At 63.3% G+C, this 13,611-nt stretch overlaps 4 protein-coding genes across 7 annotated transcripts; 2 read left to right on the forward strand and 2 right to left on the reverse strand.

Moving 5' to 3' along the window:
* SERF2 (small EDRK-rich factor 2) lies at positions 1-796 on the forward strand. Its single transcript, XM_058846985.1, has 3 exons — positions 1-131; positions 376-484; positions 586-796. The coding sequence occupies exons 1-3, from the start codon at positions 11-13 to the stop codon at positions 647-649; spliced, it is 294 nt and encodes a 97-aa protein (XP_058702968.1). The 5' UTR covers positions 1-10; the 3' UTR covers positions 650-796.
* On the reverse strand, positions 605-7,780 carry SERINC4 (serine incorporator 4). Of its 3 annotated transcripts, XM_058846979.1 has the most exons (12): positions 7,640-7,780; positions 7,151-7,269; positions 6,789-7,029; positions 6,521-6,652; positions 5,920-6,098; positions 5,276-5,817; positions 4,884-4,979; positions 4,685-4,811; positions 4,390-4,462; positions 4,146-4,197; positions 3,885-4,041; positions 3,264-3,612 (listed from the first exon to the last, which is right to left on the reverse strand). In XM_058846979.1, exons 3-12 carry the CDS (start codon positions 6,837-6,839, stop codon positions 3,396-3,398), a joined length of 1,626 nt encoding a protein of 541 aa, XP_058702962.1. In that variant the 5' UTR covers positions 6,840-7,029; positions 7,151-7,269; positions 7,640-7,780; the 3' UTR covers positions 3,264-3,395. The 3 variants fall into 3 exon arrangements, with proteins under 3 accessions (XP_058702963.1, XP_058702962.1, XP_058702961.1); XM_058846980.1 differs by lacking the exon at positions 7,640-7,780 and having other exon boundaries at positions 605-3,470; positions 7,151-7,351; XM_058846978.1 differs by lacking the exon at positions 7,640-7,780 and having other exon boundaries at positions 6,789-7,351.
* On the forward strand, positions 7,663-8,893 carry HYPK (huntingtin interacting protein K). 2 transcript variants are annotated; one of them, XM_058846983.1, is made up of 4 exons: positions 7,691-8,054; positions 8,222-8,277; positions 8,488-8,539; positions 8,735-8,893. In XM_058846983.1, the coding sequence occupies exons 1-4, from the start codon at positions 7,869-7,871 to the stop codon at positions 8,828-8,830; spliced, it is 390 nt and encodes a 129-aa protein (XP_058702966.1). In that variant the 5' UTR covers positions 7,691-7,868; the 3' UTR covers positions 8,831-8,893. The 2 variants fall into 2 exon arrangements, with proteins under 2 accessions (XP_058702967.1, XP_058702966.1); XM_058846984.1 differs by lacking the exons at positions 8,222-8,277; positions 8,735-8,893 and having other exon boundaries at positions 7,663-8,054; positions 8,488-8,547.
* Positions 8,894-9,234: 341 nt separating this feature from the next.
* MFAP1 (microfibril associated protein 1) lies at positions 9,235-13,513 on the reverse strand. The gene is made up of 9 exons (XM_058846566.1): positions 13,352-13,513; positions 13,013-13,232; positions 12,276-12,408; positions 11,808-11,995; positions 11,278-11,386; positions 11,047-11,207; positions 10,630-10,789; positions 10,078-10,167; positions 9,235-9,957 (listed from the first exon to the last, which is right to left on the reverse strand). Exons 1-9 carry the CDS (start codon positions 13,428-13,430, stop codon positions 9,775-9,777), a joined length of 1,323 nt encoding a protein of 440 aa, XP_058702549.1. The 5' UTR covers positions 13,431-13,513; the 3' UTR covers positions 9,235-9,774.
* Positions 13,514-13,611: the final 98 nt, after the last annotated feature.

A 13,611-nucleotide genomic window follows, 5' to 3' on the forward strand; every position in this document is an offset into this window, starting at 1 on the left:
GCAGCGGGGGATGGAGCGGCGCAATGATTGGCTGCGGCGTCCCTTAAAGCACGGCGCGGGGCGGGGCGCGGGGGGGGTCAGTGCGGGACGTGGCGGTGGAGTGGAGGTGGGAGGGAGCGGCGCCATGACCCGTGAGTTGGGGGGAAGGAAGGGAAGAAAGGGGACTGCCACTGGCGAGTGCGGTGGGCTGGGGTGGTGGGGGGCTGGTCTGGGACCCAGGAGTGCGGTGGGGCCGGGGTCAGGGGCCGCGCCATGATCCGCGGAGCGCCGGGACCCGCCCTGCGGGCAGTGGTCGGGCCGGGGTGTGGGGCGGTGGCGCCGCGGGCGGTAAGCGGGGCCGGGCCGGGCCGCGCTGAGGCGGGCGCGCCGTGGCAGGCGGCAACCAGCGCGAACTGGCGCGGCAGAAGAACCTGAAGAAGCAGAGCGACTCGGGCAAGGGCAAGCGGCGGGACGACGGGCTCTCGGCTGCCGCCCGCAAGCAGAGGTGAGCGCCGGGCCGGCCCCGCCGGCTTCCCCCGCCCTGGTCCCTGCTCCCGCTCCGCGGCGGTGCCGGCCCCGCCGCCAGCCCCGCCGCGCTCCCCGCAGGGACTCGGAGATCATGCAGCAGAAGCAGAAGAAGGCCGACGAGAAGAAGGAGGGCAACAAGTAGCGGGTGGCCGCGCCGGGCTGCCGCCCCAGGGCCGGTCCCGCCGGCAGGATGCCCTGCGCCGCCCCCGGCCGGGTCCCGCCGGGACCCCCGGCATCGCCCCGCGCCCTGCGGCGCCGTCCCTTATTAAAGTAGCTGTGGAGCCCTGCACGCTGCGTCTGCTCGTCCGTGCGCCGGGCGGGGGGTGGGCGAGCACGGGTACTGCTGGCGGAGTAATCGCGTCCGCGGAGAGAAGGACCGAGCGCGGCCGTGACAGAGTCAAGCGGCGGCATCTTGACGGTGAGGAACAAAGGTGGGATCGGGCCTGGGCGGTCCTTGGGGCCGCACCCGGGGATCGGCGCGGGGGATAAGGGCTGACCACCCCGGGGCGGGTGGGAGAGCTGGGAGCCTCGAGGAACGAAGCTGGAGGGCACGGCGCCGGAGCGGGCCGGGGCGCAGGCAGGGCCCGGGGCCGGTCGGAGGGCGGCGGTGGAGAGATGGCGGCCGGGCCTGCGCACCGGGGGAGAGCCGCGCTGCGGCACGGCCGGGGCGGGCCCAGCTGGAGCGGCCCGTCCGGCAGCCCCGCGGAGCCGCTCGCCTGGCAATGAGGTCCAGCCCGGTGCTAATGCCGGTGCCGATCGGCCTTTTCACCTCCCTGCAGGGGCAGAACGATGGCGGCAGCACGGGGACGGGTCCCGCGCCAGCCTGGGTTCCTCGCCCAGCGAGATGCAGCACCGCATCCACCGCTTTGGTGGCTGTCCTTGGCGCTGAACAGGCAGCCCTGGGGCTGGTAGTGGATGTCAGTGGGGCCCTGGTTACCCCGGGGGCCCTGAGGAGCTGCTGCTCACCACGGCCAGCTGCCTGTGGTCTGTGTGGACCCCTCTGCCAGGCCAGGCTGCAGGTTCATTTTGTTCCCCACCAGCATCAATAACTGCGACTGCTTGTTGTCCTGCAGAATAGAAGAGTGGCATGGGGCTTTCTGGGGCTGGCAGCCCATGGCCACATTGGCTGCCTCCCATCATGCCTGTGCTGGGCCTGGGAGCCAGATGCAGTTCCAGGCTTGACAGAAACACCAGGAAAAGGGAAAACGTTGGGGGAAGCACTCTCACTTTTCCTGGGGGCTTCCCCTTGCCTGGCAGTAGCCCAGCCCCTGCCTGCCTTATTCCTGTTCCCCAGGACAGGTTGGGGTACAGCAAATTCCACCCCCCTGAAATTGTCAAGGCTTCTGCCCCTCTTCTGGGGGCTGGGTGTCTCTTGGACCCTTCCCACCCTGATGTCCTCAATCCCACTGGTGGATGCTGAGGAAGGTGCTCAGGGAGCTGATATTGTGGAGGAGTAGCAAGCACGCTGTGGGCTTTGTGGAAGTAGGTCGAGGTGATGCTCCAGTACCAAATGCTGGGGCTGTCACTGCTGCTGGTGTGGTGACTGGCTGCTGTGGAGCTGCTGCTGGAACCCTGCCACAGTCCTGGGCCTCCTGGCCCTGTGCTCTCAGCTCTCCTGCCCAGCTGTGTCCCAGATCTGTAATATGGTTTGCTCCCCATCCACCAGAAGCTGCTTGATCTGGAAGTCCACCCCTGCTAGGAGGAACATTCAGTGCCACCTCTTGTGCTGCTAGACCTGCTGAAGTTCCCTCCCCAGCCCTTTCAGCCTTGTGGGAGATGCACTCGGCCCAGTCTTCTGGGCAGGATGAGGCAGGGAAACCCCACTGCGGCATGGCCCAGAGCACTGGAGAGCCCCAGGGTGATGGGGGCTGCTGGGAACCCCCACTCCAGCATTACCTGGTTGATGTCTCCAAGATGGTGCCACAGCTGCCCTTCCCCGAGCCCCCCATGTGTGCCCTTATCTCCTGAGGTGGGAGAGGTGTGATGGGCAGCCCCAGGGCACTGGGCACTGCAGTCCCTCATCTCTGCTGCTCCAATCAGAGACCCCACAATTGCCTTGCTGCTGCACTGGGACCAGCTGGACCCCAACGGCACTCATCCACGGTGCTGCCCTTCCCTCACCTCCTGCTTCGCTGTATGCCCAGGCTGTGCCAGCCTTGTGGGCACCCTGGTGATGCGTGTCAGTCTGTCCTGCACCCACAGCCATCACCACAGTGTGGGGCCCATTGGGCACAGTGCGTGCTGCAGCCCCACGCTGCTGTGCTGGGAGCTGCCCTGCCATCATTGCTCTGTAGGTGGGGGCCCAGGGCCACTCTGATCCTACAGCCACACTGGCAGTGTGCCCTCCCTGGGTGCAGCAGCCATGGGCTGCACACCCTCCTGCAACCCTGGGCCTCAGAGCACTGTCCCCTGTTCTGCACCCCCTGCTTGTCCCCCGCTCTGGCAGAGCCACCCTGAAGGTGTCCTCAGCTGTGGCTCTTGTGTGGCCAGTGCCTGGGTGCTGCAGGCACCCCCTCTCCTCATCTCCATGGCAGCAGCTGGCACAGGCTCAGTTCAGAGTTTTATATAAAAATGTATTTAAGGGGGTATTTACAGTGAATGCACCACAGCAGTGGCTGCCATGGCAGAGCCCTGCTCCCCCAGTGCACTCAGTGGGGCCAGGGCAACCAGGCTGTGGGCTGAGCACCTGCCACCAGCTTGCTCTGGCCCTTTGGGTGGCCCTGGCTCAGCACAGGGCCAGTATCCCTGGGTGCATCCACCTCCCATGTTCCCCTCAGCTCTTGGATGCTGCTGTCTCCTGGGACAGGGGGTGAGAGGAGGCCAGGATGACTAAGCAGGGCCAGGGCACGGCAGGGACCAGTCCTGGGCACAGTTTGTCCTGGCAGGGACTATGTGGAGACATTGATGCGCTGTGGAGCACGTCGGCGCCGCACGATGCGTGGCCCTGTACTGCTGCGACGGTGCTGTGGGGAGCCATGGAGGCAGAAGGGGCTCAGCAGCAGCCACAAGTAGAGCAGGACACAAGCCCAGCACGAGGACACCTTCACCCAGAAGGTTGACCAGCTCCCGTGTGTGAAGGTGGTCTCCAGCACCGCATTCTCATAGCTGGTGGGAGAGGGCAGGCACTGGGTGCCCAAGGGATGCCAACACAGGGGATTCCAGTGCCAGCTCCAGCCACCAGGTCACCCTGTGTCCCAGTGGCCACGCGCCCCTAGGCACGTCCCTTCTGCCACGGCCCGTCCACTGGAGCAGTGCAGGTCTGTGGGCACAGAGCCCTGAGCATCCCCAGCAGATGCCAGCTTGGTGCTACCATCACTGCCCGGCACAGAGGTTTAGAGTGAGATTAGGGAGTGCTGGGCAGCAGTACAGAGTCCTACCTGAACCAGTTGGTGAGTGTCATCATAACATAGAGCGAGGCAAGGAAGAAGACAAAGTGGAAAGCTGAGTAGCTGTAGACCACCCGGTCCTGTTCATCCTGGATGATGAACTGTCCCTTGGCATTCTCTTCTACTTGCTCACATGTCTGGTCGGTGCCTGGGGAATGTGGGGGTATGGCAGATCCTGCAGCCCTCCCTCACCGGCACTGCCAGGCTGGGACACAGGCTCTGCCTACTCTCCCACACAGACACTGCACTCACCTCTCAGCTCCTCCTCCATCTTCTCAGGGCAGCAGAAGCAACAGGAAGGTTTCTGCAGGGAGAGCAGGTGGTGACTGCCCAGCCCTGTGGCCACCAAGGCTGAGCCCTGTCTGATGCCAGGGCAAGTGGTGTGGGTAATAGACAGACCTGCCCCTCTCTGGGGCTGGGACAGAGCCTTGAGGTGGTGGGTCTGGGGTGCCCGTAGCAGGAGGACATGGAGCACAGCTGCATCCATACTACTCACTTTAAACTCAAAGCTGTAGACTTTGACCATCCAGAGGGGTCCAAAGATCTCAGCAAGGTATGAGGCTTCATTGCTGTGCCCAGGAGAGAGGCAGAAATCATAACACAGGCAGCCATCGCCCTGTGCTGGGCTCACAGCCTGCCCCATGGATTCCAATGGCCACAGGAGCTCTGCTGTGCTGCCCCTGTCCACCCACCAACGCCCCACCTGCTCTTGTCCTGCCACCCCTCAGGACAGCCCTGGCACCCCATGTGGTGCTGGTTGGGCTGGCTGTGCCTGGGCAGGGTACACGCACCATGCAAAGAGCACGCAGGCATACATGATAGCAGCGCCCAGCACGGCGACAGTGGTGTCCTCAGTCTGCAGCTCATCCTGCTGAACCCCCGGGAAGCACACAGTGAGGTTCTGCCCCTTGTACAGCACTGCAGGGAGGTGGAGGTGAGAAGGGCATGCAATCGTGGTGGGGACGGCTGGTGGTGGACAGGGACACCCACCTCTCTCCGGGGGACGGCTGGAAAGTGCGGAGAAGGTTAGGTACATCACATAGCAGCTGATGATTGAGGACTGCAGCAGCCCCGACCGTGGCTGCTCTGCAAGAGTGGGGACAGAGGTGTTTATTACTGGAGTTCCTGGAGTGCCTTGATGGATGCCTGGCGTGCCTGGTGGGTGGGGCTCAGAGTGGGCCCTGGGCAGTCCCCTCCTGCCACTCGCCTGTCCAGTGCCTTGCACCAAGGTACAGGAAGGGCCCGTGGGAACCCTGGGGAGCTGGGTTCTCCTCCAGTGCCCAAGTGCTGACCCCAAGCTGGGGCCCACAGTCATCCCCAGCCCAGGACACAGCTGGCCATGCAGCATGGCAGCCCTCACCATGCTGTGCTGTGATACTCACTGAGCCGCACACATGGCGTGACGGAGATGAAGGACATGATGCCACAGAGGCTGCCATTGATGGCAAGCAATGCTTTGTTGAGGTGGCAGGCGGCTGGGTGGGTGTAGAACTTGTAGAGGAAGGAGAAGGCGGCAGAGGCAAGGGTGTAGAAGGTGGCCGTGGCTAGCAGCACGGCCAGATACCAGCGCTTGTCCTGTGCAGCACCTGTCAGCCTGTGGAAGAGTGGATAAGCAGTGGCAGTGGGCAAGTACCCACCCAGCACCCCAACACTCACCAGTTCTTGTTCCAGGTGTGCGCAAAGGCTGTGATCAACACCAGCTGGATGAGGATGAAGGCAAAGCCCCCACAGACACCTATGTAGTGCCAGGCTGGGGGAAGAGGACAGAGGCAGAGATAGCATAGGGCAGGTGGGGGCCAAAAGGGGTGCCCACAGTGCCAGTTCAGACATGGTGGGGGACACACCTCGGATGAAGTTGTCCTCAGGGATGAAGAAGCTGGCGGCCCAGAGGCCCACCAGCACCAGCAGCTTCAGGAGCCAGAACCTGCAGGACAGTTAACATCAGTAGGACAGAGCCCCTGACAGCCCCACCCCAGGGCACTCCCATCCCAGGACACCCTGTCCTGGCCCCATGGCCCATCTTTACCCATTGTGGAGCTGCGCACGGCAGTCGGAGCTGGAGCGCACGTTGAGCAGCAGGGCAGCCTGTGCCAGGTGGAAGCAGGCAGTACCAAAACAGACCCGATACACGGCCGAGGAACCCACCAGCTGCTCACAGTCTGTGCCCCCTGGCAGGTGTTGGCACAGCACCACTGAGAAGGGCACCTGGTGGGCACGGTGGTTGATGGGACAGGGCTGCTGGTGTGTCCACCCAGCGTCCCCCACTGCCCACAGCATCCAGCACATCCAAACTTTCAATATTCCCACCATTCCAAATACCCTCCTCAGTACCCTGGGACCCCCCGCATGCCAGGCAAATCTTGCATCTCTGTACCCCTGACACCCCTTCCCCATCGGCACCTCCAGCACCCTTGGCACTCCCAGCAGCTCTGTTACTATCCTAGTATCCTCAGGATCCCAGTACTTCTGATGCCCCTGCCAATTCTGGCATACCCAGGGTTCCCCTGCATTCCCCTGAAGTGCCTGGCACCCCAGTACCCCCAGAACTCATGGTACCCTTGAGACCCCCAGCACCCTTGGGACCCCAATACTCCCAGTACCCTGGGTGTCCCGGTTCCCTCCATCACCTTCTCCGTGATAGCCTGGGCCACAGTGCGGGACAGCATGAGGCAGCACACGGCAGAGGCCAGGACATGCAGGAGCGTGTAAAGGATACGCGTGCTCGTGGACACACGGAGCCCGTGACAACCGCAGCAGACCTGGGGGGGGGGGGGGGGGCACGGTCAGTGGGGACCCCAAGAGGCCAGCACTACTTCCCAGCCTGGCTCAGCGCACTCTACCCACCCAGCCTCACTCCCAGCCATGCTCCCAGCCCAGACAGACCCCAGGTCCCACCTGGAAGAGCAGCGGGTGCAGGAGATGCCCGTGTGCCCGTGTGCCCGCCATGGCCCAGCTCGGCTCTGCTCAGCCCCCGCGGCGTTGATGGGATTAGGGGATTGTCAGCTCGGCCCGCCCTGCCATCTGCTCGCTGTTCCCTCCAGGCCACCCCTGGCGTGCTCCATGGGCACTGTCCAGTCACTCCTAGCCATGGGCATCCCTGCCCGGACCCCGGTCCCTCCTCGGGCAGGGCGAAGCCCTGGAAGGTGGCCCGAACATGAGCTCGCATGAGGGGCACGGGGGTGTGCACAATGACACCTCCGTGACCCCAGAGCAGTCCCACAGAGCTGTGCGGAGGGGCTGGGGGATGTGGACTTTACCGGAGGACTGGAGCAGCCCCGGGCACAGGGGTACGCAGGGGACACAGGTACTTGGCTGGGTAGTGGGACGGCACGAAGCACATCCAGCGGGCAGCAGGATGTCCCAGGGCCGGCAGGAGCTGGGGACAAGAAGGGCGGTGTAGGGGACTCTGCGCTGGGGCCCCGTCACCTTTCTTAAGCTGCTCCACAGCCATTCATGCTTTGTGCTGGCAGAGCCCTGACAGCGGATGCCGCGGCTGCGGCAGCACACATCCCCCGTGTCCCCCGTGTCCCCCGCTGCCACACCGGGCGCGGAGCACGCCCGGGTCGCGGTGTCCCGGTGGCGCGGGTGGGGAGCGGCGGGGCCGTGCCGGCATTGGGGCACGGGAAGGCACGGCCGCCTCTCCCGGGGACCCGGCCGGGGCCCCGCTGCGGCCTGCCTCGTCCGACCGTCCGTGTGGCGGAGGTGGGAGCCACATCGGGGTCGCTGACCCGGCGATCCCAGCTCACCGCCAGCGGGCACTCGCGGGCAGCGGCGGGACTGCGCCCGGCCGGCCCGGCTCCTCGGCAGCGCCGGCGGCCCGCTGAGGCCGAGCGGCCCGGAAGGGCGGGAGTGCCGGCACCGCCGGCTCCGGCCTGCCCGGAGCCCCGGGCGCGCGGGGCCGCTTCTGGCGGCGCGCGCCGCTCGCTGCCCCCGCCGGCGGCGCACGTGACCGGAAGCGGCGGCGGCGGCGGCGGCATGGCGGCGGAGGGCGATGTGGAGCTGGAGCTGGAGACGGAGCCGAACGGCTCCGGCGGCGGCAGCGATGGGGCGGGCGGTCGGGCGGCCGAAAAGCCGCGGAAGCACGATAGCGGCGCGGCGGACCTGGAGCGCGTCACGGACTACGCGGAGGAGAAGGAGATCCAGAGCTCCAACCTGGAGACGGTGCGGCGGTGGGACGGGACCGGGCCAGGGTGGGAGGCCGGGTGCTGCCTGCAGCGGGGCCGAGCCGGGCGCTGACCGCCGCGCCTGCACGCCCGTCCCGGTGCCGATGCCCGTGGCGCTGGGCCGCCCGGTGCCGCGCAGCGGGGTGACCGCGCTCCTTCTGGCAGGCTATGTCGGTGATCGGAGACCGGAGGTCCCGGGAGCAGAAAGCCAAGCAGGAGAGGTAACCGTCCGCGCTCGCTCCGGGGCAGTGCCTGTCTCGGAACTTGTCACCACTCAGGACACGACCCAGGCATCTGCGTCCCTGTGTGACCTCCCGGCCCTCCCCGGCCCCTGACGGCTGCGAGCGGCCGCTCCTGCCCGCCCCACGGCCGGGGTGCAGCGGCCAGCGGCGGCTGCCGATCACCGGAGCTTTCTCCATCTCTTGTCGTAGGGAGAAAGAACTGGCAAAAGTGACCATCAAGAAGGAGGATCTAGAGCTGATTGTGAGTAGGGGCGGGAGCCCAGGCAGGCTGTGACTTGTCCCAAATCTTGGGTGTGAAATGGCACCCACGGAGGAGGCCGGTGCCTGCCTGCCCTGAGGCCGCTCGGGTGTCCCTGCGGGTGGGTTCCCCCACTGCCCCCCGCCCGTGGGGTCCTGCGGATGCTGTACGGACGGGGCTGTGGCTGTTTTTCTGCAGATGACGGAGATGGAAATATCACGGGCTGCAGCAGAGCGCAGCCTGCGCGAGCACATGGGCAACGTGGTGGAGGCTCTTATCACCCTCACCAACTGAGCCGGGAGGCCATGGGCTGCCAGGCATGGGGCTCTTGCCATACCAATAAAGGCACTGGTGGGACTGGGCTGTCTTTGTGGTCTACGCAGTGCTGGGCACATGCCCCTGGCCCTGAGTGCACAGTACCCACAAGTGGGGCCCAGCCATGTGGCATTTTGTTGGCAGTGCCAGCTGGGCACCCCTGTGACTGGAGCAGGACAAAATGCCTAAGCACTGGTGAATGCTGCTCTCCCCTCTTCTGATTTCTGATCCTAGAGCAGCACAGTTTGGACAGGCCCAGGCACAGGCCTGAGACAGTGGTGACAGCTAATCATTCATGCCCTGCTCAGACTGGTGCCTCCTGTGCTGCCGCAAGGGAGGTGCACAACAGGATGGCCATGTCTTTGAGAGCGAAGGGACCAGTGTGTAAGAAAATCAAATCTTTAATCAAACCCTCCCACCCCACATAGGTAGAAAAGCCAAGCAGGACCGCAGTAAAGAGATGCGGTCACCGCTGACCACCCCAAAACAGGGCCCAGACTAACACCAGGGACAGTACAAGCAAGGGGTTGTAGACCAGATGGGTGGAAAAGTCCTGTAATTCTTCCAGAAGTGGATGTGCTGGAGCCAGGGGTGGTGCTGCAATGTGGCAGACACTGCTAAAACTCCACGGTGGCCGTTGCTGAGACATACTGTGGCCAGCAGCCTGGCCAGCACCACAGGCTATGGTGCAGGCTGTCCTCCATGGTGCATGGGCAAGGAACCCATCAGGTCTGCTCAGCACAAGGAGTGGGACACCGCTTCAGGGTAGGCATGCTACAGGCAGGGGAAGGGCTCGTCACCACAGGATTCCTGGAACATGTCCCTTCTGGCCCTGCCCAGGCTCTAGCAGCTGGCAGCATCCTGGCCACAGGAGCTGTGGCTCCTGCCAGCATCAGCCACACCAGACACTCCTGCCCGTGCTCTTAGGTTGTTTTTCGCTTCTTGGCTGAGGGTCTCTCAAAGACATCCCGCACCCCTGCTGCCTTCTGCTTAAAGAACTTGGTGTTCTGTGCACTCTCCTGGCCCCAGGCAGAGTCAAAGGAGGTGGTGTCCTGGTCCACCAAGTGTGTGTACTTCGTCCGCCCTGAGCGCCCGAAGTTCTTGACCTGGGGATCAGAAGAATTTGTGAGCCACTGTTTGGGGGGATGCAGGACCTGCTGCTCCCCTGTGCTCAGAACTCCCACCCCTTGGCATACGGGCTGGGCACCCTCTGCCAGCACACCCACCTGCATGACTTTGGGCAGGATGGTCTTGTTGAAGTGGTCCTCAAGGGTCGGAGCACTGAAGTCCCTCTTGTACACCTCCTCATCCTCATCCTGCAGGAGGACAAACCTGCTCAGCCTAAAAGGTTCCAGCAAGTCTTGGCAGCAGTGGTGGAAGCTGCCTGAAGCTCATCCTGCTGCTCTGCCAGGGCTGCCACAGTACTTGCAGCCCTATTAACCCCCGCTAGAGTGGGGGATGTGAGCGTTGTTCCCCAAGCTGCTTCTCCAGTGGCCCATGCAGAGCTGACTTGGTTCTGGCTGGGTCTGTCGGCCCAAACAGCAGCACGGGGACAGCTCTAAAGCTTCAGCTCAATTTCATCTGGGAACCCTTGATCTGCCATGCTCTGGTGAGGTCAATCTGGGTCAGTTTCAGCCCCACGCTGCCTCTGAAGGTTGGCTCTTGTCCCACGGCACCCCCAGCCCCAGGGCACTGTGGGAGGGGGGAGGCTACCCACAGGGAAAAGGCAGCCCTGCAGCCTCACACCCGCAGCCACACCTGGGCCCCAGCACACTCACCATGAAGAAGGCGCCGCGGTGGTAGTACTTCTGCAGGAATTTGTATTTGCCCTTTACTGCCTTGTTGGTGATGACTTTGCCATTGGCCCGGAGCTCAGCCCGGCGCTCCTCCTCTGTCAGGTTCCGCATACGCTCGATCTCTGCCTTCTCCTTCTCCATGCTGCGTGGGAGAAAAGCCCCTGAGACCCTGTGTCCCCACAGCATCTCCTGGGAGAGAGGCTGCCACCAGCTACCACCTGAGAGTTTACACATTTACTGCTGGGGAGCAAAGGCACCACAAGGGTGGGCAGGAGGGGCTCTGGGCACTCAGTCTAGCTGGGACCCTGCTGCCAAAGGGCAGTCTGAGGAAAAGGTGCTTCAACTACCTGTGAAGCTCTCAGGAGGCTCTCAGCCTCCTGTCTATCAGACCATACTTACGCTTCTCGTTCTTCGCGGTCTCGTTTGATACGCTTCAGCTCACGGACTTTCCAGGCCTCGTACTCCTCCTCATCGTTCTCATCATCTGTATCAAGTGCATCCAGTGCTGCCAGTGAGCGCTTGTTCTCCTCCAGCTCCTTCTTCGCTTCCTCTTCTACAATCTGCAGTGAGGTCCAAGCTAAACTTGCTGCAGTGATTTCCCCCTCCAGCCTCCAGCCCACCCCTCCGCACCTTAAGCGTGTACTTGCGCCTCTCCTCTGCCATCCTCTTTGCCTCTTGCTCCAGCTCCTTCTGCTTCAGGGCTTCTGCTTCTCTCTCCTGAACTGTGATCCGGTCCTTCCTGAAAGCAGGGCCACAGCAGCCTTCAGCCCTCCCATGAGCCAGTGCAGCCACTCAGTCTCTCACTGCCTCCCACACTGCAGCTGCTTTTGCCCTCTCCAAGACAGATCAAGTCCTGGAGATCTCACTTTTCTGGGGACTACCAAGTCCCTTTGCCACCGTATGTATGGCCCTTTCCCAAAGGCTCTGGTCAGACTCCACACAGCCTGATCCCACAGCAATGCAACTGATATGGGGCTGTAGATAAAGGGATTGCCCTTTGCTCCCTAGCTGAGCCCTGCCAGGCTGTGACCATCCTGTCCCACCCCAAGGAGGTGAATGGCTTCCTCAGAGTGAGAAGAGACCCTGGCAGTAAGGTCTCCTTGGGCCTCAGCTTCTGACAACCATGATCCAGGGCCAGCCCACGCACTTCCATCACCTACTTGCGGATAAAGACTGGTTTGAGACGTGGCTCCATTTCATCTTCGCTGTCCGTGTACTCCTCATACTCAGACTCTGACTCAGACTCTTCTCCAGACCGACCCTCATCTTCCAATTCCATCACTTCCATCTCCTCAGTTTTCCTCTCCTGTGCTCGCTGACGCATCATCCCACGCCGCCGCTCAATCTCCTGATGGGGACAAGAACAGAGGAGTCAGAGGTCAGCCCTGCTACCACTTCTTTCTCTCCTGTGAAACACACATCATGTCTGGAGTGTTGGCCTTGAGAGGATGCACCTGCCTCTCTGGGCGTGGTGTGGCCTCCCCAAGTGTCCCATGCCAGAGGATGGTGACCCACCAGTTAAGTCATGGCTTGGTGTGACACTTGTCCAGTACATCAGAGAGCCCACATATCCATGCAAACGGCCCTTCCAGCTTTGCTAGGCCCATTGTCCAGCTCTGCAAACACACCTCATCATCGATCTCTTCCTCTTCCTCTTCACTGGTGTCCTCCCGTTCCAGGCGCCAAGCTTCTCCCCCCTCCACTTCAGAATCGCTTTCTCCAACCACTTCAGGTTCCACGATCTTGCGGTGTCTCGCCAGCCTACAAGAGACACCAGTTACAGTACTTGGAGCATAAGGGGGCTGCAGGAAAAGGACTCCTCACAAGTCGCTTCAAGCAAAGCCATGGTAAGGCTGGGGCTGCCAAACGTGGCCAGAGCAAATGCGTTCTCTCGCAGGAGGCTGCAGTGGCTGGGCACTGGCAGCTCTTCCCTGGCCATGCTTCAAGGAAGAAGTGGAGTTCCCAGTGAGAAGACTCCTTGTTAGTGGAAACAAAGCCAACAGCAGCTCCACGGGAGGCAAACAGCACTCAGTGCTCCCTACCCATGGTATATTTCATGAGACACTATCCTTCCTCACTATCCTGAGCCTCAGCACGCAGCACTAATTTCTATTTTCGTGCCTGTTTTTGCTACCATCCACCCAAACACACCTGGACATGGGCTGCACCTGGCTGGTTCCTGGCTGGAAAGCAGTCCAAGGTACAGTGCAGAGTGGATATGGGAAGTCCCAGACACTGCTGCAGTGCCTGGACAATGTTCCCGGCTCCTGCCCCGTGAAGTTTCTCCCTGTAGCACGGCAGAGTCGCGGCTGCCCAGCCCCAGGCAGGCAAAGGGGGCTCAGCTGCTGCCTGACCCAGCACTCACCGCTCCTCCACATCCTCGGCAATGCGGTTCTGGAGACGCCGGAGCCGGGGGTCGTTGGCCAGTTCCTCCTCCTGTTCCTCGGGCTCCACCTCTTGCTCCTTCGCCTTCTTGATGAACTGGAACTCCTCGTCCTCCTCCTCCGAGGACTCCATGGGCGCGTAGTCGGGCCGCTTTCCCGACACGTACCGCTTCACCTTCACCTTCTCCATGGACAGCTCGCCTGCGGGCGCCGGGCAGTCACCGGGGGTCACGGCCCCGCCGCCCCGGTCCCAGCCCCGGTCCCAGCCCCGGACCCGCGCCCATCCGGCCACCCCGCTGGGCCCCGGCCCCCCAGCTCACCCTTCTCATTGCGGACGGGCACGGCGCCCGCCGTGGACTGGATCGGCGGCTGCTTCATGAGGGCGCTGGGGACCGACATGGTGGCGGCGGGCGGAGGCCGGGCCGGGCCGAGCGGTGCCGCTGACAACGGCGCCTCGAGCGCTCACCGGAACCGGAACCTCTGTCACTTCCGCCGCGACCAGGCCCGTGCCGAGGGCCGGAAGTGACGTTGGGCCGGGGGTCGGTGCCGGACGGGGACCGGGGCTCCGGCTCTGCTCCCG

Source organism: Poecile atricapillus, chromosome 11 (assembly GCF_030490865.1).
Source record: "Poecile atricapillus isolate bPoeAtr1 chromosome 11, bPoeAtr1.hap1, whole genome shotgun sequence".
In the NCBI taxonomy this organism is placed as follows: domain Eukaryota; kingdom Metazoa; phylum Chordata; class Aves; order Passeriformes; family Paridae; genus Poecile; species Poecile atricapillus.

Excerpts from the sequence above, each read along its gene's own strand:
- SERF2 (XM_058846985.1), top strand. The coding sequence starts at position 11 with ATGGAGCGGCGCAATGATTGGCTGCGGCGTCCCTTAAAGCACGGCGCG. Across the intron at positions 132-375 it reads AGGGAGCGGCGCCATGACCC|GCGGCAACCAGCGCGAACTG; the intron begins GTGAGTTGGGGG and ends GCGCCGTGGCAG. Across the intron at positions 485-585 it reads GCTGCCGCCCGCAAGCAGAG|GGACTCGGAGATCATGCAGC; the intron begins GTGAGCGCCGGG and ends CGCTCCCCGCAG.
- SERINC4 (XM_058846979.1), bottom strand. The coding sequence starts at position 6,839 with ATGGCGGGCACACGGGCACACGGGCATCTCCTGCACCCGCTGCTCTTC. Across the intron at positions 5,818-5,919 it reads CGTGCGCAGCTCCACAATGG|GTTCTGGCTCCTGAAGCTGC; the intron begins GTAAAGATGGGC and ends ACTGTCCTGCAG. Across the intron at positions 3,613-3,884 it reads ACACTCACCAACTGGTTCAG|CTATGAGAATGCGGTGCTGG; the intron begins GTAGGACTCTGT and ends CTCTCCCACCAG.
- HYPK (XM_058846983.1), top strand. The coding sequence starts at position 7,869 with ATGGCGGCGGAGGGCGATGTGGAGCTGGAGCTGGAGACGGAGCCGAAC. Across the intron at positions 8,278-8,487 it reads CAGAAAGCCAAGCAGGAGAG|GGAGAAAGAACTGGCAAAAG; the intron begins GTAACCGTCCGC and ends CTCTTGTCGTAG. Across the intron at positions 8,540-8,734 it reads AGGAGGATCTAGAGCTGATT|ATGACGGAGATGGAAATATC; the intron begins GTGAGTAGGGGC and ends GTTTTTCTGCAG.
- MFAP1 (XM_058846566.1), bottom strand. The coding sequence starts at position 13,430 with ATGTCGGTCCCCAGCGCCCTCATGAAGCAGCCGCCGATCCAGTCCACG. Across the intron at positions 13,233-13,351 it reads GCCCGTCCGCAATGAGAAGG|GCGAGCTGTCCATGGAGAAG; the intron begins GTGAGCTGGGGG and ends CGGCGCCCGCAG. Across the intron at positions 10,790-11,046 it reads GACCGCGAAGAACGAGAAGC|CATGGAGAAGGAGAAGGCAG; the intron begins GTAAGTATGGTC and ends TCTCCCACGCAG.